At 43.0% G+C, this 15,688-nt stretch overlaps 1 protein-coding gene and 1 pseudogene across 1 annotated transcript; both read left to right on the plus strand.

Moving 5' to 3' along the window:
• Positions 1–9,204: 9,204 nt before the first annotated feature.
• Positions 9,205–15,389, plus strand: LOC116192056. The gene is made up of 6 exons (XM_031520472.1): positions 9,205–10,523; positions 10,636–11,255; positions 11,670–11,804; positions 13,196–13,500; positions 13,763–13,870; positions 13,944–15,389. The coding sequence occupies exons 1-6, from the start codon at positions 9,362–9,364 to the stop codon at positions 14,404–14,406; spliced, it is 2,793 nt and encodes a 930-aa protein (XP_031376332.1). The 5' UTR covers positions 9,205–9,361; the 3' UTR covers positions 14,407–15,389.
• Positions 12,884–14,017, plus strand: LOC116194746 (annotated as a pseudogene).
• Positions 15,390–15,688: the final 299 nt, after the last annotated feature.

The following is a 15,688-nucleotide window of genomic DNA, read 5'->3' on the forward strand; positions in this document are numbered from 1 at the left end:
AGAGTTCAGACCCCTCCGTACAGTCACTTCCTCTTCTTCTTTCAAAAGATTTCTTTTGGCTCTTCTTCTTTTCTTCTTCTTCTTTCTCCACCGCAATGGCGTACGACAGAGACCGCGAGAGGACGAGGAAGCTCTTCTACGAGCCAAGAGAGGAGGAAGTATTCTCGCCTTTCGAAGGGAAACCGAGGCTAGGAGGACCGCTCGGTTCCTAAGGCCGTTTGTGAGGAGCGTCAGGGAAGCTGTCGGAGTTCCGAACTCGCCATTGCTTTCAGAGTTCTTCTGGGACGTCCCCAAGTGGCCCTGCGAGGTCTCCTTCAAGGTATGGCATGGCCCGCAGAAGGAGTGGGATGAGTCGGTCGATCGGCTAGCCGGGAGGTACAGCGCCGTCTGGCGCAGGGCTGGCATCTGCGACGCGATCATGAGCTCGAGGTAACGGAAGAAGAAATATTTTAGCTATCATTAGAGCTCGGTGTTGTGTCTGCTGTGTGCCGCCAGCCTATCTTGATTTAGTCAAGGGTCTGTCTTTCATAGAAAGATAGCTATTAGTGGATAAATGATCGAACTATAGGTATTTGATGTCTTTGACAGTAAAAACAGCGACATGATCAGTCGCGAGTAAATGTTCCATGCTGCCGAACTCAAAGCAGCTGGTGGTTGTGGAAACAGGGAAGGAGGTGGGACTAGAGGTAGTAACCCGGCTTATTGAATTTCTCGACCTCCGGTTTCTCCGTCGAATCCGCACTGTCCATGTCTGCACTTGGAAACTTGTCTTTGTGACTCTTCTTCCACGGATCAGAGTTTCGTCGAGCATCCTGATTGAAAATCTGGTTTTTCTCATAGATTTTCTTACTTTCTGGTTTCATCCCGACTACATACCTGATATGAGCACATGGTTCAATTCAGGTACATTATTCGGTATGACAGGGATGTGGTTTTAGGACTGTTGGAGCTCTAGTGGAAAGCCCTGCAACTGGAAATTTGATTTGGCTAGTGGAAGAGATGGACAAAGTGAGGGCTAGATTGTGCAAGGGTAGTTCTAAACAGGCTGGCCACCGATCGCGGTTAGACTACTTTATGAAAGAGGAACGTGACAGCAGGGTCCAACACGTAGGATTTCTCTCTCTGTGGCTATTGAGGTTTGTCTTCTGCCTGTCTACCAATGTGACGAAGGAAGTTTTCCCGATAGCTGCCCTGCTGAGCTCCGGGGTCATGGTCTCTCTCGGACCAGCTGTTCTTGCAGGCATATACCAGAGCTTGAGGATACTGAGGAACAGAGTTGCACTTTCCCTAGATTTGATAGCCGTTACAGGGCCCTTAAGGCTGGTCCAGTCGTGGGGCTTTGAGAGGTTCCCTCTCTTGCTTCTCAAACAGCCAAACTTGCCAAAGCCAGGTGAACCTCGGGCTGCCTGTTGGCACAAGCTCGGTTCCAAGATCAACCTTAAATTAGTGAGAAACATTTTGAGCCTCGTGACAAATTTCTCATGGAGGCCTTATGCTGAGAATATCGAGAATTGCGGCACCCGTCATCCTATACAGAGACTGCACAATTTTTGTCCAACCCACAGAACCTAAATGAGGATTTAAGGTCATTTCTCCAGTTCTTGCAACCTTGTGATTTAGTTGGAATTGGGTGTAGAGAGAAGTATCGACCCCACAGAGTTGCTATGCAATTTGGATTGGACCAAGATCTTCCTGGAGATTCTGTGAGTTCGGGTTTTGGCTCTGAAAATGTTGTGTTTTTCATACCTCCAAGGTCTTTGCAGCCAGGTGTTTCTTCTCGGTGCTTGAGGTGATGGGGGGAATCGATGTGATTCCGGAAGCATGCAATCAAGGATAGCTTGGCCTTGAACAAATCAAACCATGGCTCTTCTCTAGTGGTTGAGGAGAAAAGAGGGAAGAATGAACCTCAATACCAATCTCCATTTCCATTTCCAGTTCAAGGGTTTCGGGTCCACGAGATCCAGCCGAAGTTAATCTCATAGTTAAACATACATCGCAGCAGGAAAGCTTTGATGCATACTTGGGCAGGAGTTCAAAGGTTTCAGTCTCACGAGCTCCCGAGAAACTTAACGATGGTTGGGGTGTGAAAAACTTATCGAATGTGGCTAACCAATACCCAGATGATAGGAAAAGCATAGCTCATGAAGGAAGGCATAGATTTCATATCTCGATGGAGTCACCACTACACCGAGGCTCCAGTTCCAAATCTCGAGCATCGAGCGCCCATTTAAGTCCTGTCAAGGCCAAAGCCCCGCCTCGAGTTCCAGAGGCCATTTCAAGACCTGTCAGGCCTGAAGCTCCCCTTGAAGTTCACAAGACGAGCAAACCTGGCGAGCAATCTCATTGACCATGAGCCTAACAGGGAACCTCGGCCTGATAGATATGTCTTTAAAAGCTGCAGTACTGGGAGAGCTGCCTCAGAGTATAACAAGACTGGCATAATCAATGAACAGAGAGATGAATTTGATGCCTTTGCGAAAAAGAGTCATGAAGGCAGAGCTGAGAGATCTCCGTCATCCTCTAATGCATTGCGGGCTTCGAAAAGGCTGGGTACATTTTCTGCATATACTGCAAGTTCCTGTAGTGAGCAGCGCATTTCCTCGGTGCTTCATGCTTATTCAGCCTCAAAGGCTGAGAAACTAGTTCATCGTAGCGTAACCGATGAAGATCCTGCTGATAATATGTTACTCTCCAAGCGATTGAAGAGTATCCAAGGCACGAGAAAAGGAACAGCCTCTAGAAATGTAAAGGATGTGCCACAAAGTCTCCTCTCATCTAAAGTAAATAGTGAAAAAATGAACATGCCCTGGAATTCTGCTGCTGTTCTGAAGCAAGATGGGAGCAAAGTCCGTGATCCTGATGAGAAACTGAAGGGTAGTGATCTGATTGATACCATGTCAGATGAAGGTGAGTCTGAGCCAAAGAAGCAAATCTGAGTCGGCCTCAACAGGAATGGAATCAGGTCTTTTAGCTTCACCATCCACCTTGATGGCATTGAAGAGACAGTGACTGCTCCAAACAAGTCCCACTCGAATAGGAACTCCATCGCTGCGAGTGATCAGGACTTAGATTAGAACCAAAGGGGGTAATCCTAGGATTTATATATTCTTATTTTGCTCTTCTTGTTAGGTTTGGCTTATGCATTGGAACTTCGCAAGCTTTTGTATATCTCTTCTTTCGAACGCGTAATCATGCTTCTGTGGTACTGGGCAGATGAACTCTACTGAAACTGATAGCTTTGTAGCAGTTTTTCAATGGTTTATGAATATCTGACTATATGTTAGATTTGACCTCTATTATTATATATTTTCAAGAAGCTCTTCGTCAAAGTTCTGTAGTCTGTATATGAATGAGAAAGGATTTCCATTCTCTACCTCATACTCGTTTGTTCATATCACATTCTGATCTCCGGCAAGTCCAATTGAATGAGCCATAAGCCTCCAAGACCCGAACTCAGAAGTAACATATCCCTGTTCTCATTATGATTTATGAGTCGGACTCGTGTCGTTCAAACAGAGAGATTGTTTTCAAACAAGAATTACACTTCGCAGTTCGTGTTCTTTTTTCTTTTGGCTAATCCAGGATGTCCGAGCTTCGCCTGACTAATCCTTGAGGCTCCGTGAACCCCCGACGGCACACGGAACAAATAATCACACCAAAGGCTCTCTGGTGGCTGCAAGAGGTTTCGAATCCAGGATCGGGTGGATACTTAAGTTTCTCTTTACCACTAGGCCATACTCCTTGAAATTTCGCAGTTCGTGTTCAGTAAACATGAATTTACTGCAAAGCAATCTTACCAGTCTATATGTTAACCAGAAACAGAAATTTGTTTCACGGCCTCATTCATTTCTTTGTCTGCTAAAAGCTCCCAACTTTAGAGTCGGAAGTTCTTAATACATTTTCAAATTTTGCCATGCGGTGCCTTTGTTCTCTCCTCTCCTTTTAATATGCGCAAAATACTTCTTACTTCAACAAGAATCATCAGTACTTATCTAATGAATTAACTTTTTAAGGTCCATACCGTGGCACATCCATACAATTTTATTGTTACTTTCTTCGTAGTGCTCAAGGGAAAATATGATCCAGCTCGATTTAATATCAGGAGGAAGACCCCTTTCACAGTGAAATACTCGGGTTCATCATTAGCCATAGCATAATTAAACATACGAGATTTAACGGAACTGCCTTTCTACAACTCAGCTTCCGATGTACTACGTCCGTTTTAAGAGACATTTGAAGTTGACCACTTCACATGTATAATATACCTAGAAGGCAGGCCAAGGTTCAGCCTCTCATTGCCCTTTTGCTGGCATAATGCTTCTTAATGAATTCTTCCGCCTTGCTAAGCCTATCCTTGAGGCTCTTAATTGTTGTTTCCGCACGGTTTCTACCCGGGTATTCGGCAGTACTATCCCCACTTTTGTTCAGATTACCTGCATTGTCCTCTGTTCGGATTGCCTCATCTTCCACGATGCTCTGAACATTTTTCAGTGGCAGCTTCCCCCTTCTGAGGGATGAATTATCCAAGGTCGAAGACAAAACATGGTGAATCAGAGAACCATTACTCTCTCTCACTGCAGAATTCCCAATGCTGTACCTCTTCTGCCTCTTCAGGAACTGCTCAGTTATCGTGTGATCATCATCAGAAGAGTCATCTGAGTCCAATATTTCAACTTTGTTCCCATTCCGCTCTAAACCTGGCTGAACAGTTAAATCGATCTCTTTCATCTTATTTTGCACACTACTCATTAGCACTTCTGGACTCTTGGGTTCGGAAAAGTTGCCTGAGTCTAGCATGTTGAACTCATTTCTTTTCAGCTCAAAACCAGGAGGAAAATTCCCACACTGCTTCGGCTCGAAACCAGGAGGAACAGAGAAGTTGAGACCTTTCATCTTCATCTGCACATCAGTCGTTAACACTTTTGAACCCTCGGGATTGGAAGAATTATTCAAGTCCAGTACTTCGACCTCGCTCCATTTCTGCTCAAAACCAGGAGGAACAGATAAGTTGCTCCATTTCACCTCCTTTTCCACATTATTATTCATGGGCACTTTTGAACCCTCGGGAGTATTTTTGAATAGCTCAACATCCTTAAACTCCACTGGAGCTTTTGAACTCGTTTTTGATTCTTCCCACCATTCTAAGTAGCGGGTTGTAAGACCTGCCTCGCTAACACGCGATGGGATGTAGACTTTGATGTTGGTGATCGGCCTATCGAAAGTGGTCCAAGCAATCTTAGAATCCAAATGGGATTGAGTGATATAACAAGGCAAATCCTGGTCCATCCCAAACTGCATTGCTACGCGATGAGGTAGGTACTGCACAACACAACCGTCCAACCCGAGCAACTCGCATGGCATCAAAAACCGAGCGAATGAGAGTAGTTCATCATCAGAATCGCTGCCAACCAAAACCCACCTTTCATTTTCAGGATAGAACTTGTGCAGCTTTGGATTTTCCGAGAGACGTGCATAAGGGCGCCACCGGAAGACCTCTGTAGCAGAGCCCAAGAGCTTCCCCAAGTCTGGGAGTTTCAGGAGCTTCCTTGTGATCCATCGAGTGATCCTAGGCTCTCCGTCCCGGAACACGTTTGGATTCAGCCGCACAGTGGGAAACCTCTCCCATACCCAAGCCTGAACCAGCTGAAACTGTGCCCAGAGATAGAGTTTCAAAGCCCCATTTTCATCATCAGTTTCATAATTCCCGGAGCAGTGGGCAGACCGATCAATCCCCTTCTTCAACAGACTTAGGTCCCGGTAAATGGCCGCGAGGACAGCAGGAGCGAGAGCAATCCGAGTCCCTCGAGCCAAATGTATCGCTGTGGGGAATGTGCTCTCTATGACTGTCACCGATTGTGGAAGGACGAACTGTGAGAGCCACAGAGCGAGGAAGGCCTCGTGCTCAACCTCGCTCCCGCTCCCCATGAATCTCTTCACCCACGGACCACCTCGCACTCTGTAGTGATTTACCTTACTGAGCTCGAACTTCGCCCTCTTCAGCTCCCTTTCAGCCTCCTTCATTTCCCCAGTAACAAGGGGGGTGAGAACAGAGGAGCCCAGAACAGAGTAAGCCCCTATCACCATCACATCCTCAAGTGTGACCGTGGCCTCACCCCACGGGAAGATGAACGTGTTCGTCTCCGGGGACCATCTCTGCGCCAGAGTGAGCAGCAAGTCGAGATCTTTGACTAGGGTTTTCTGCCTTGAAGCTCTTATGGCTTCCAAGATGCCAGCTTTCTTCCAAGTTGCTCCGTGCTTCAGCTCCATTTGAGCGGCCCACCTCTCCCATTCCGACGACGGATTCTTCCAGCTCAAGAAGTTGACCTTCAACGGCCACCTCGAGAGATCAAACTCGCGCAGCAGATAAAATGAAGACGGCGAAAGGGGGGGAGGTTTTCCGCCATTGTAGGTGGGTTTGAGGAAATGGGCTGTTCGGAAAACGGGTTTAGTGTCCCTTCCAGTCGGCGGAACTATCAGGGCCTTCCTCTCTTCAACAATACACTCATCTTCCTCCATTGTCGATTTGTCGTCGTTGACGAAGAGCTCTGCAACCGGCAGAGCTGCTCAGTTGCTATATTCAGTAACTTCGAGTGGAAGCCTCGTAGGAAGCCAGGGCGCGTTTTTGGTAGGGAAGACTACTTTTTATTTGGGCCCCGAAGTTTCATTGTCTCCGTAATCCGCTCCCTAAATTTTATATGTTATGAATTTATTCCTTAAAGTTACTTCATGTTAGCAATATGACCCCTCGGGTTACATTTTTGATTTTTTCAAGTTGCACTATCTCATCTATCCCGCCGTAAACGTTTAGTTCAAGAATTGTCACCGAGCATCATCTTCAATTTTGTAACGATCACGCTGTGATTTTATGAAAAAATTGTGTTTGCCCATGAAAGTAATAGTTTTGGGAATTTGCTTGACCCATAGAATTCAACGCTATATTAAAGCTTTGTATTTGATGTTAAATAAATTAAACGGTATATACTATTTTTCAAAACTAAAAGAGATTCTACCGACATTCCAATTCCATCAACATAAGTAACGAACTTCTAATGAAGAAATAATGAATTATTGGACCGGGCTCGAGTAAATCTCAAACCTCTGATGACGCCCCTTCAATGTTCGAGCCCAACAACATATGGGCTAATTGTTGTGGTTCGTCCATTTAAGTATGGTCGATATTTAGTGAGACAAAATTATTAAATGAGCGTTGATTTTCTAATGAAGAAATGATGAATTATTGGATCAAATTCGGGTAAATCTCGAACCTCTTGTGAGACCCCTTAATTGGTCATGCCCAACAACATAACCGCAACCCGGTATTTAGTATATCTTTCTAGAAATGGTATATGCATATCAGATTAATTCAAATATCACCCTTGGATGTATGATGTGCTGGCTTGAGTTCCATCCCACAGGAATTTCACAACTGCTGGATTTGGAGTCCGTTTTCCAAACACACTGCAATTGTTATACAGAAGAACTTCTTCACGAGAATCAGCTGAGCTCCGCAATCCACATCGTTTGCTTCTTAATTGAACTGACACCATATGATGAATTCAACGCTATTGGTTTATCGTTACTTGGAAGATTATCAAAAAATTAATTCTATAATCATAAACAAACTAATAATTCTAAAGGCCCGTTTAAATAAGAAAATATACAAATTTTTGGGACAAATAACAATCTCGGGCAATGCGCGAGCGGAATGGCTATTATTAAGTAAAGTAGGGCTTGCGCATGCATTAAAAAGATGACTAATCACTTATGGCATAAGTTTATAGAATAATATAAGATGGTCGCAAATAACAAAGATTCGTCCATGATTACATTAACAGAGTTGGCTATAAAAAAGTTGATATTTGATTATGGTTTATTTTTGAGTAATCATATTTCAATTAAAGTTCTTAAATTTGGTTCTCAAATAGGTTGATGATATACTACAAAATAGTTAATTGAATATTTAAAAATTAGATTTTCGTAGTTCGTATAGTATGAAAATTTGTGCTTTGTTAATGAATATGCTAAGAATGTTTATAAACAATTAATTATTTTTTAAAATTTTATTCTCGATACTGTATTAAATGACTTTTTATTTTCTGTAATTGAAAAACTTTTAGAATTCCACTATGATGATGTGGCTTGATAATGCTATGTTATTGTTCGCATCGTGATTGATGAGAACTTTAAAAGTCACTCAACCATGAGCCACCTACGTCCTATGTGGCATTGTTTGGGGCATCGTTTCGGCTTTTATAATTATATATAGATCATTTATATTTTTAATAAATTTCATATATTTAAGTAAATTACTTAAGAAATAGAAATACTAATCCTCCTAAGTGGCATGCTTAAAAATCCTTGTAATTTTAAATTCTATTCACATCTATTGAATAATCCTCGGAGATTACATCTCGTTTGGTTTTACAATTTGTTTTTAATTGTCATTTATTTAACTCCACTTATCTTTAATTCAACAACACGATTATTGATTTTTTTTGAAAATTTTTAACTATTCAATTCAATTTTTAATATTAACTTTTTATTAACTATTCATTACTTTTTTTACAATTCAACAACATAATCATTACTTTCTCTTAATTATTCAAATATTTTTTTCACAATTCAACAATACAATCATTACTTTATCTCATTTATTCATTACTTTTTCACAATTTTTCTCATAATTCAACAACACAATCGTTACAAATCAATTAAAATCAAAACTCAATTCTAAAACCAAACACAATAATTAAAATTCAACTAATGACATTGTAAGTGTGATTTTAAATTAAGAGAATTTTTAGGTTGATTATCATAAGGATATAGCAATACTCTATTTAGAGATCTAATAACAAAATAAACTACACGTATTTCGAAGAACTTTATTTAATTCCTTTTATAAATAATATGGATTTCGAAGAATCCATTGGAAATCACATTTGCCGAATGAACATAGACTTTCCCCAAGCAATAAATGGCTTGGATTGGTTTTCGGAGGAAATTATTTTCTAATTCACTTTATTTTTTCTTTTTTAATTTAACAATATAATAATAATAATAATTATTATTTTTTTAAAATTTTATTATCGTAATTACTATTCAATTTAATTTTTTAATACTAAATTTTCTTAACTATTCATTATCTTTTTTCACAATCATTACATTTTTTTCAGCCCATTATTACAACTCAACTTGAATTTTGAAATTTAGCTTGTGCGCGGTTCTGCGCAACTAGCGCCCTTTCAGCTTCCCCTGTTTCTTCCTGCCCTGCACGATCCTTCTTCTTCTTCTTCTTCTTCTTTGTCCTTCTGTTTCAACTTCTTCATCAGTCTTCATAGCTCCTGAACTTGACTCCTTAGACATGGAAGCTCTCGTCAGAGAGAGAAGGGAGTTCATGGCCCCACCATTTCAAGAGCAAGACACCAAACCCATCCTCAGAGCCGGCCATTTCCTCAAACCCACCGCAACCTCCTATTCCGATGCACAACCCCCCAGCCCTCCTCCACTGTCACTCTCTTCTTCTTCACCTCCTCCTCCTCCCCCACCATTGAAGCTCGACTTTCCTGCCTGGAGGAACCCGCCGAAGTGTTGGAAGAAATGGGTCGAGCTGATGGAACCCGAGCACTCCGCAACTTGGCAAAGGGCCGGCCTTTTCGAAGCAGTCAAGGCTTCCGCGGCAGCACCAGTCGTGAAAGACCCGGACTTGATTATCGGGATGGCTCAGAGGTGGTCCCCTGAGACGAACACGTTTGTGTTCCCGTGGGGTGAGGCGACCATCACGCTCGAGGATGTGATGCTCGCAGGGGGATACTCCGTTTCAGGCTACCCTGTCGCTGGTCGGGCGGAGACTGAAGAGATGGTCGGGATCGAGATGAGGCTGAACCAGGCTTGGTCCGAGCTCAGAAAAGGGAAATCTAAGAAGGCGTCTGATTCTCCTTGGATGAAAATGTTCATGTCAAGCGGGAGCGAGATCGAACACGAGGCTTTCCTCGCCTTGTTTGTGTCCCGGTTTGTTTTCCCAAGATCTTTGAACGTCATCTGTAAAAGCTCTTTGCCCATTGCGGTACAGTTGGCTCGGGGGAAAAGAATCGCGCTTGCACCGGCAGTACTAGCTGATATTTATACGGACTTAAGTCAGTTGAGGAATCAGATCGATAGTTTAGCCGGAGGGCGGATCAAGGTAGATCGTGACATCGCAGACGCAAAGCTCACCCTGTGGGCACCATTTCAGTTGGTGCAGGTCTGGGTTTGGGAGAGATTTCCCAAGTTGAGGCTGAATCCCAACCCTTTCCGAAAGGGTGAGCCGACCATCACCCAGTTGGTCAGACTCAAGAGCCGCAACTTGGATAATGTTGGGATGGCATTGGACTCAAGTGGCAGGAGTTTCCAGTGGCGCCCCTACTCTGATCATGGCTCTGAAGAGGAACTGAAATCATCCGCTCGGTGCTTAATTGCCTGTGGATTGGAAGGAAGTCGGAAAAATATCGAATGGTACCATCCCCATCGTGCGGCGATGCAATTTGGTATTGTAATAATATATATCGCGCACTTCTCCTGTTTTTATCCTTTTCTGTTAACATATATCACGCGTTTAAAGCCATTGGCTTGTTGTCTAAACATGACTAAATTTAACAGGTTTGGACCAAGATTTGCCCAGTTGGGTCAGGCCGAGCAGCATTGAGAAGCCACTTGGTAATGTTAGAATGTATGTCCCATCCCATCTACCTAAGCCGGGTGTCACAGCCAGATACTTGAGTTGGTGGGAGGAATCCAAGTCGGGTTCAGGAAATGCAGATCATGATGCTGTGAAGTCTGAAAGAACCTCGAAGAGTTCAAAAACGAGCTTATGGAAATGTATGGAAGAAAAAAACCTCTCCGCTCCTCCAGGTTTTAAAAGGAAGTGGAATGAACCGGATTCTGGTGGATCTTCCAATGAAGAGAAGCTCATGGTCTGGGAGTTGTTGAGATCCAGGAGGAAGGACAAAGGCGTTGTGAGGAATGAAAATGGCCCGGCTATTGAAGGATCGGGAAGAGCCATGGAAGGATCAGGTTATGATCAGAGTAAAAAGAGAGAGACTATTGGTGAAGATGATGGGAAAGAAAGGAGGAATCTTTCAGCAGCAGAGATGCAGATTAAGGAGCTTAGAGCTCGAGTTAGCAAGGCGGAACAAGATATCAAGGTGCTTAAACTGATGTGCCTGCAGAAAGCTCGATATACATCCCATTGTCATCAGGCTGTTCAAAAACGTAGGTTTTCGGATTAAGCTGAGTCAAGATTACTCTTAAGAGTTGATATGTATGATATGAAAATTTTCTCCGAACTGTCCTATTGGAGTTGCTGAGATTAGAGTACATGGAAACTCGTCATGATCGAACAGACTTAAATAAAATCTATTCGAGCATTCTCAAATATTTTTCCTGTAAGGCCGTGGACATTCAGTACAAAGGCATGACTCTGTCTTACCAAATGCACCAAAAGTCGAGAAAATTTATTGGGCTAGACTTCATAAAAATAAATATGGTCGAATTCTTCTTCTAATTGATTGCGTTCAAAAGGATGAAGAGCATCAACTGATCTGTTCCTCCTGGTTTTGGACTACGAAGCAAAATATTTGGATCAAGCTCGATTCAGCTGATTCTTGTGATGACGATCAGCTTAACAGCTGCAGATCTTTTCGATAATGAACTCTAAAGCCAGTAATAGTGTATTTGCATACAAAGGATTGAACTTGGAGCAGGTGATCTTATATCAAGGTGAAATGAAAGTGAAAGGGCTTGGATCTCGGGTGAGCTGGGCAGAACTGGTTCTCAGGAAGCTTGCTAATCGAATTGAGTCCTATCGTTTTCATCTAGGAAAATAATGAAGAACTTGATCCACGTTATCTAAAATATGTAGAATCATAATTTCGCTCGAGATACAACAGAAAATGCCGACCCATTTACAGCACCATTTGATCAAGATTGTAAATTATTAGCTTCGTACTGATAGAGAAAAGTCGGCCGCGTCCTTAATATGAGGCAACTGAAAGTCTGAAACGTTGAAGGGGAAGAAACTGATACGTGGAGCAGAGTTTAGGGGCGAAATTAGAATTAACCTCGTATGTGCATATCATTGTAGAAAGATATAAAAGCCGGGTAGTAATTAAATCTAATGGATGACCAGCCACAGTTCTCTTGTCTGAAATTACTTCCATTATATCTCCAATCCATACTTTATATAGTCCATAAATTCGGTTTTGGATCCTATATTCTTGTCAGAGGTTAGAGATTTATGCAGGTTCGATTCAATGGTTCATTTATTTCTATATTAAAAGATGCTTATACTGATCGAAGTATAATATGACAAAATCTCTTTCAATTTGAAAAGAGAATATAGTATGGAATTTGCTTCACATTAAGTAAGAACCTCCGATCGGAGTATTTATATCTTAAATGTCTAATTTTAATACTGTCTCACGAGTCACGTAATTGATTTAAGTAAAAAATTCAAGGAGCGAATAAGTAGAGAATGAAACTTTGGAGCGCAGGGCAAAAGCAGCCTTCCTTGCCAGGCAAAAAAGCATACAAAACGCGAAATGTTACTGGAAGCACCAACTGAGCAGCTCTGCAAGTTGCAGAGCTCTTCATCAACGACGACAATGACAGACGGTGAGTACGTTAGTTGAAGAGAAGAAGGCCCTGAGAGTTCCGGGCACTGGAGGAGACACCAAACCCGTTTTCCAAACAGCCCATTTGCTTAAACCTGTTACTTCTTTAACTTCAATCACTCACACTCACACTCACAATGATTTCTCACGTCTGCAAGTTTTACAGAATAGCACACAAAAGAACAATGAGAGAAGTAGAAAGGAGATGAAGAGGGGAAATCTTCAACAACTGCTTCTGTACTTACATACACCATCGACCCTTCTTACATATAAGACCATAAAACAACTGAAAATAACTACTTCCTACAGTTAACATTTGAAATTCAAAAAACAGAAACTGTCTAACTTCACTCCTAAGTTACTGTTAACTACAACGCAAGACAGACAACCTTAATTACTTGACTTCAGTTCAAAGACAGACACATGGTTGAGATTGATCAGCCAATCTCTAACAAAAACCCATCTCCAATGGCAGCAAACCTCCCCCACTTCCGCCATCTACATTTTCTCTGCTTTGTGAGTTTGAGCCCTCAAAATGTCCTTTAAAGGTCAAGTTCCGCAGCTGGAAGAACCCATCGTCGGAATGGAAGAGGTGGGCCGCTCAAATGGAGGGGAAGCACGGAGCAACTTGGAAGAAAGCTGGCATCTTGGAAGCCATAAGAGCTTCAACGCACGATACTCTAAGGAAAGATCGCGACTTGCTGCTCTCTCTGGCGCAGAGATGGTCCCCGGAGACGAACACGTTCATCTTCCCGTGGGGTGAGGCTACGATCACACTTGAGGATGTGATGGTGATAGAGCCTACTCTGTTCTCGGCTACCCCGTTTTCGCCCCTATGGAGACGGAGGAAATGGTGAGTTCTGAGAGGCAACTGTACGGAGAGTGGTTCGAGGTCGACAAGATGGGTCACAATAGGGTACGAGCTCGTCCGTGGGCGAAGAGATTCATGGGGAGGGAGAGCGACATCGAGCACGAGGCTTTCCTTGCTATGTGGCTCTCGCGGTTGATTCTCCCCCAGTCGGAGTTAGTCATGCGGAACACTTCCCAGCAGCAGTACATTTGTCGTGAGGGACTCGGGTTGCTCTTGTTCCTGCTGTCCTCGCAACCATTTACAGGGACCTGAGTGTGTTGAAGAAGGGGATAGTTAGGTCTGCCCACTCCACAAGGAACTATCACACTGATGATGAGAATGATGATGCTTTGACGTTCAACCTCTGGGCACTGTTTCAGTTTATTCAGGTTTGGGTGTGGGACAGGTTTCCCACCGTGAGGATCACTCGATGGATCAAAAGGAAGCCCCCCAAAACTCCCAAACTTGGGGAAGCTCTTGGACTCCAGTATAGATAGCTTCCAGTGGTGCCCTTATGCACGTACCTCAGAAAATCCGAAGCTGCACAAGTTCCATCCTGAAAATGAAATGCGGATTTCAGTTGGCAGCGATACTGATGGTGAACTGCTCTCGTTCACTAGGTTCTTGATGCCATGTGAGTTGGTCGAGTTGGGCAATTGTTTTGAGCAGTACCTACCTCATCGCTTAGCGATGCAGTTTGGGATGGACCAGGATTTGCCTTCTTCTGTCACTCTGCCCCATTTGGATCCTAAGATTGCTGTGACCACTTTCGATAGGCCGATCACTAACACGAAAGTCTACATCCCACCGCGTGTTAACCAGGCAGGGGTTGCAACCCTCCACTCAAAATGGTGGGGAGAACCAAAAACGAGTTTAAAAGGATGTCGGGCATTTAAAAAAGACTCCTGAGAGATCAAAAGTGTTGTTGACTAATAATGTGCAAAAGAGGATGAAAGGGATCGCATTCTCTGTTCATCCTGGTTTCGAGCGGAAATTGGGTGAGGTCGAAGTGCTGGATTTGGATGATTCTTCCGATCCTGAGGGTTCAAAAGTTTAGATGAATAATGGGCAAATGAAGATGAAAGGGCTCAATTTCTCCGTTCCTCCTGGTTTCGAGTGGAAATGAGGTCAGGTCGAAGTACTGGATTTGGATGATTCTTCCAATCCTGAGGGTTTGAAAGTGTTGATGCCTAATGGGCAAATGAAGATGAAAGGGCTCAGCTTCCCGTTTCCTCCTGGTTTTGAGCCGAAGCAGAACGAGGTCAACATACTGGACTCAGGTGACTTTTCTGACGGTCCAGGAGTGCTGATGAGTTGTGAGCAAAGTAAGATCAAAGAGTATGAGGTACTGTACTCGGATGACTCTTCTGATGAAGATCACTTGACAATTGAGCAGCTCCTGAAGAGACATAAGAGGGACACTGTCGGCAATTTTTCAGGTGGTGAAAGTAAGGGTTCTCCGGTTCACCATATTGCGTCTGCGGCTGCAGATAATTCACCCGTTCGAAGGGGGATGCCGCCAGTGGAAAATGTTCAGATGATTGTGGAAGATGAGGCAGCGACTGAGGGATGGAGGAGAACAAAGGACAATACTGGTGATCTGAGGGAAAGAGGGGATAGAATTGCCGGAGCGACACAATAAAAGCATTTTCTATTCTTTTATTAACTGATTTATGTATCGGATTCCATTCACCCCATGGTTGGGAACTTACAATTGGCTATGTCTACAAAGATTTTGGATTTGCTCATAACGACCAAATTATATCTGGTCTTGTTTCCACTTTTCCAGTCATTGTAGATACAATGTTTAAATATTGAGTCTTTCGTTATTTAAATCGTGTATCTCCATCACTTGTAGTGATTTATCATTCAATGAATGATTGATCCAACTATTATATGTTATATAAGCAAAACATTTTAAGACGTACTTACTCGTTCTACCAAGACCGAGAATTTCCCCTATTCCTATATTCCAGTAAAATTATTTCAGGCAGCAACTGTGCTGAAATAACAATTAAGAACCTAAGGGCTAGGCTTAGCAAGGCGGAAGAATTCATTAAGGAGTGTTATGCCAGCAGAAGGGCAATGAAAGGCTGAACCTTGGCCTGCCTCTTGGAGATATTATACATGTGAAATATATATCAACTTCAAATGTCTCTTAAAACTCTGGCTTAGTCGATAGGAAAATGAG

This window comes from Punica granatum, chromosome 1, assembly GCF_007655135.1.
Source record: "Punica granatum isolate Tunisia-2019 chromosome 1, ASM765513v2, whole genome shotgun sequence".
NCBI classification, from domain to species: Eukaryota; Viridiplantae; Streptophyta; class Magnoliopsida; order Myrtales; family Lythraceae; genus Punica; species Punica granatum.

Coding starts and splice junctions, on each gene's coding strand:
- LOC116192056 (XM_031520472.1), top strand. CDS start 9,362: ATGGAAGCTCTCGTCAGAGAGAGAAGGGAGTTCATGGCCCCACCATTT. Junction 10,524..10,635: donor TCGTGCGGCGATGCAATTTG/GTATTGTAATAA, acceptor TAAATTTAACAG/GTTTGGACCAAGATTTGCCC. Junction 11,805..13,195: donor GGGTGAGCTGGGCAGAACTG/GTTCTCAGGAAG, acceptor TGTCCTTTAAAG/GTCAAGTTCCGCAGCTGGAA.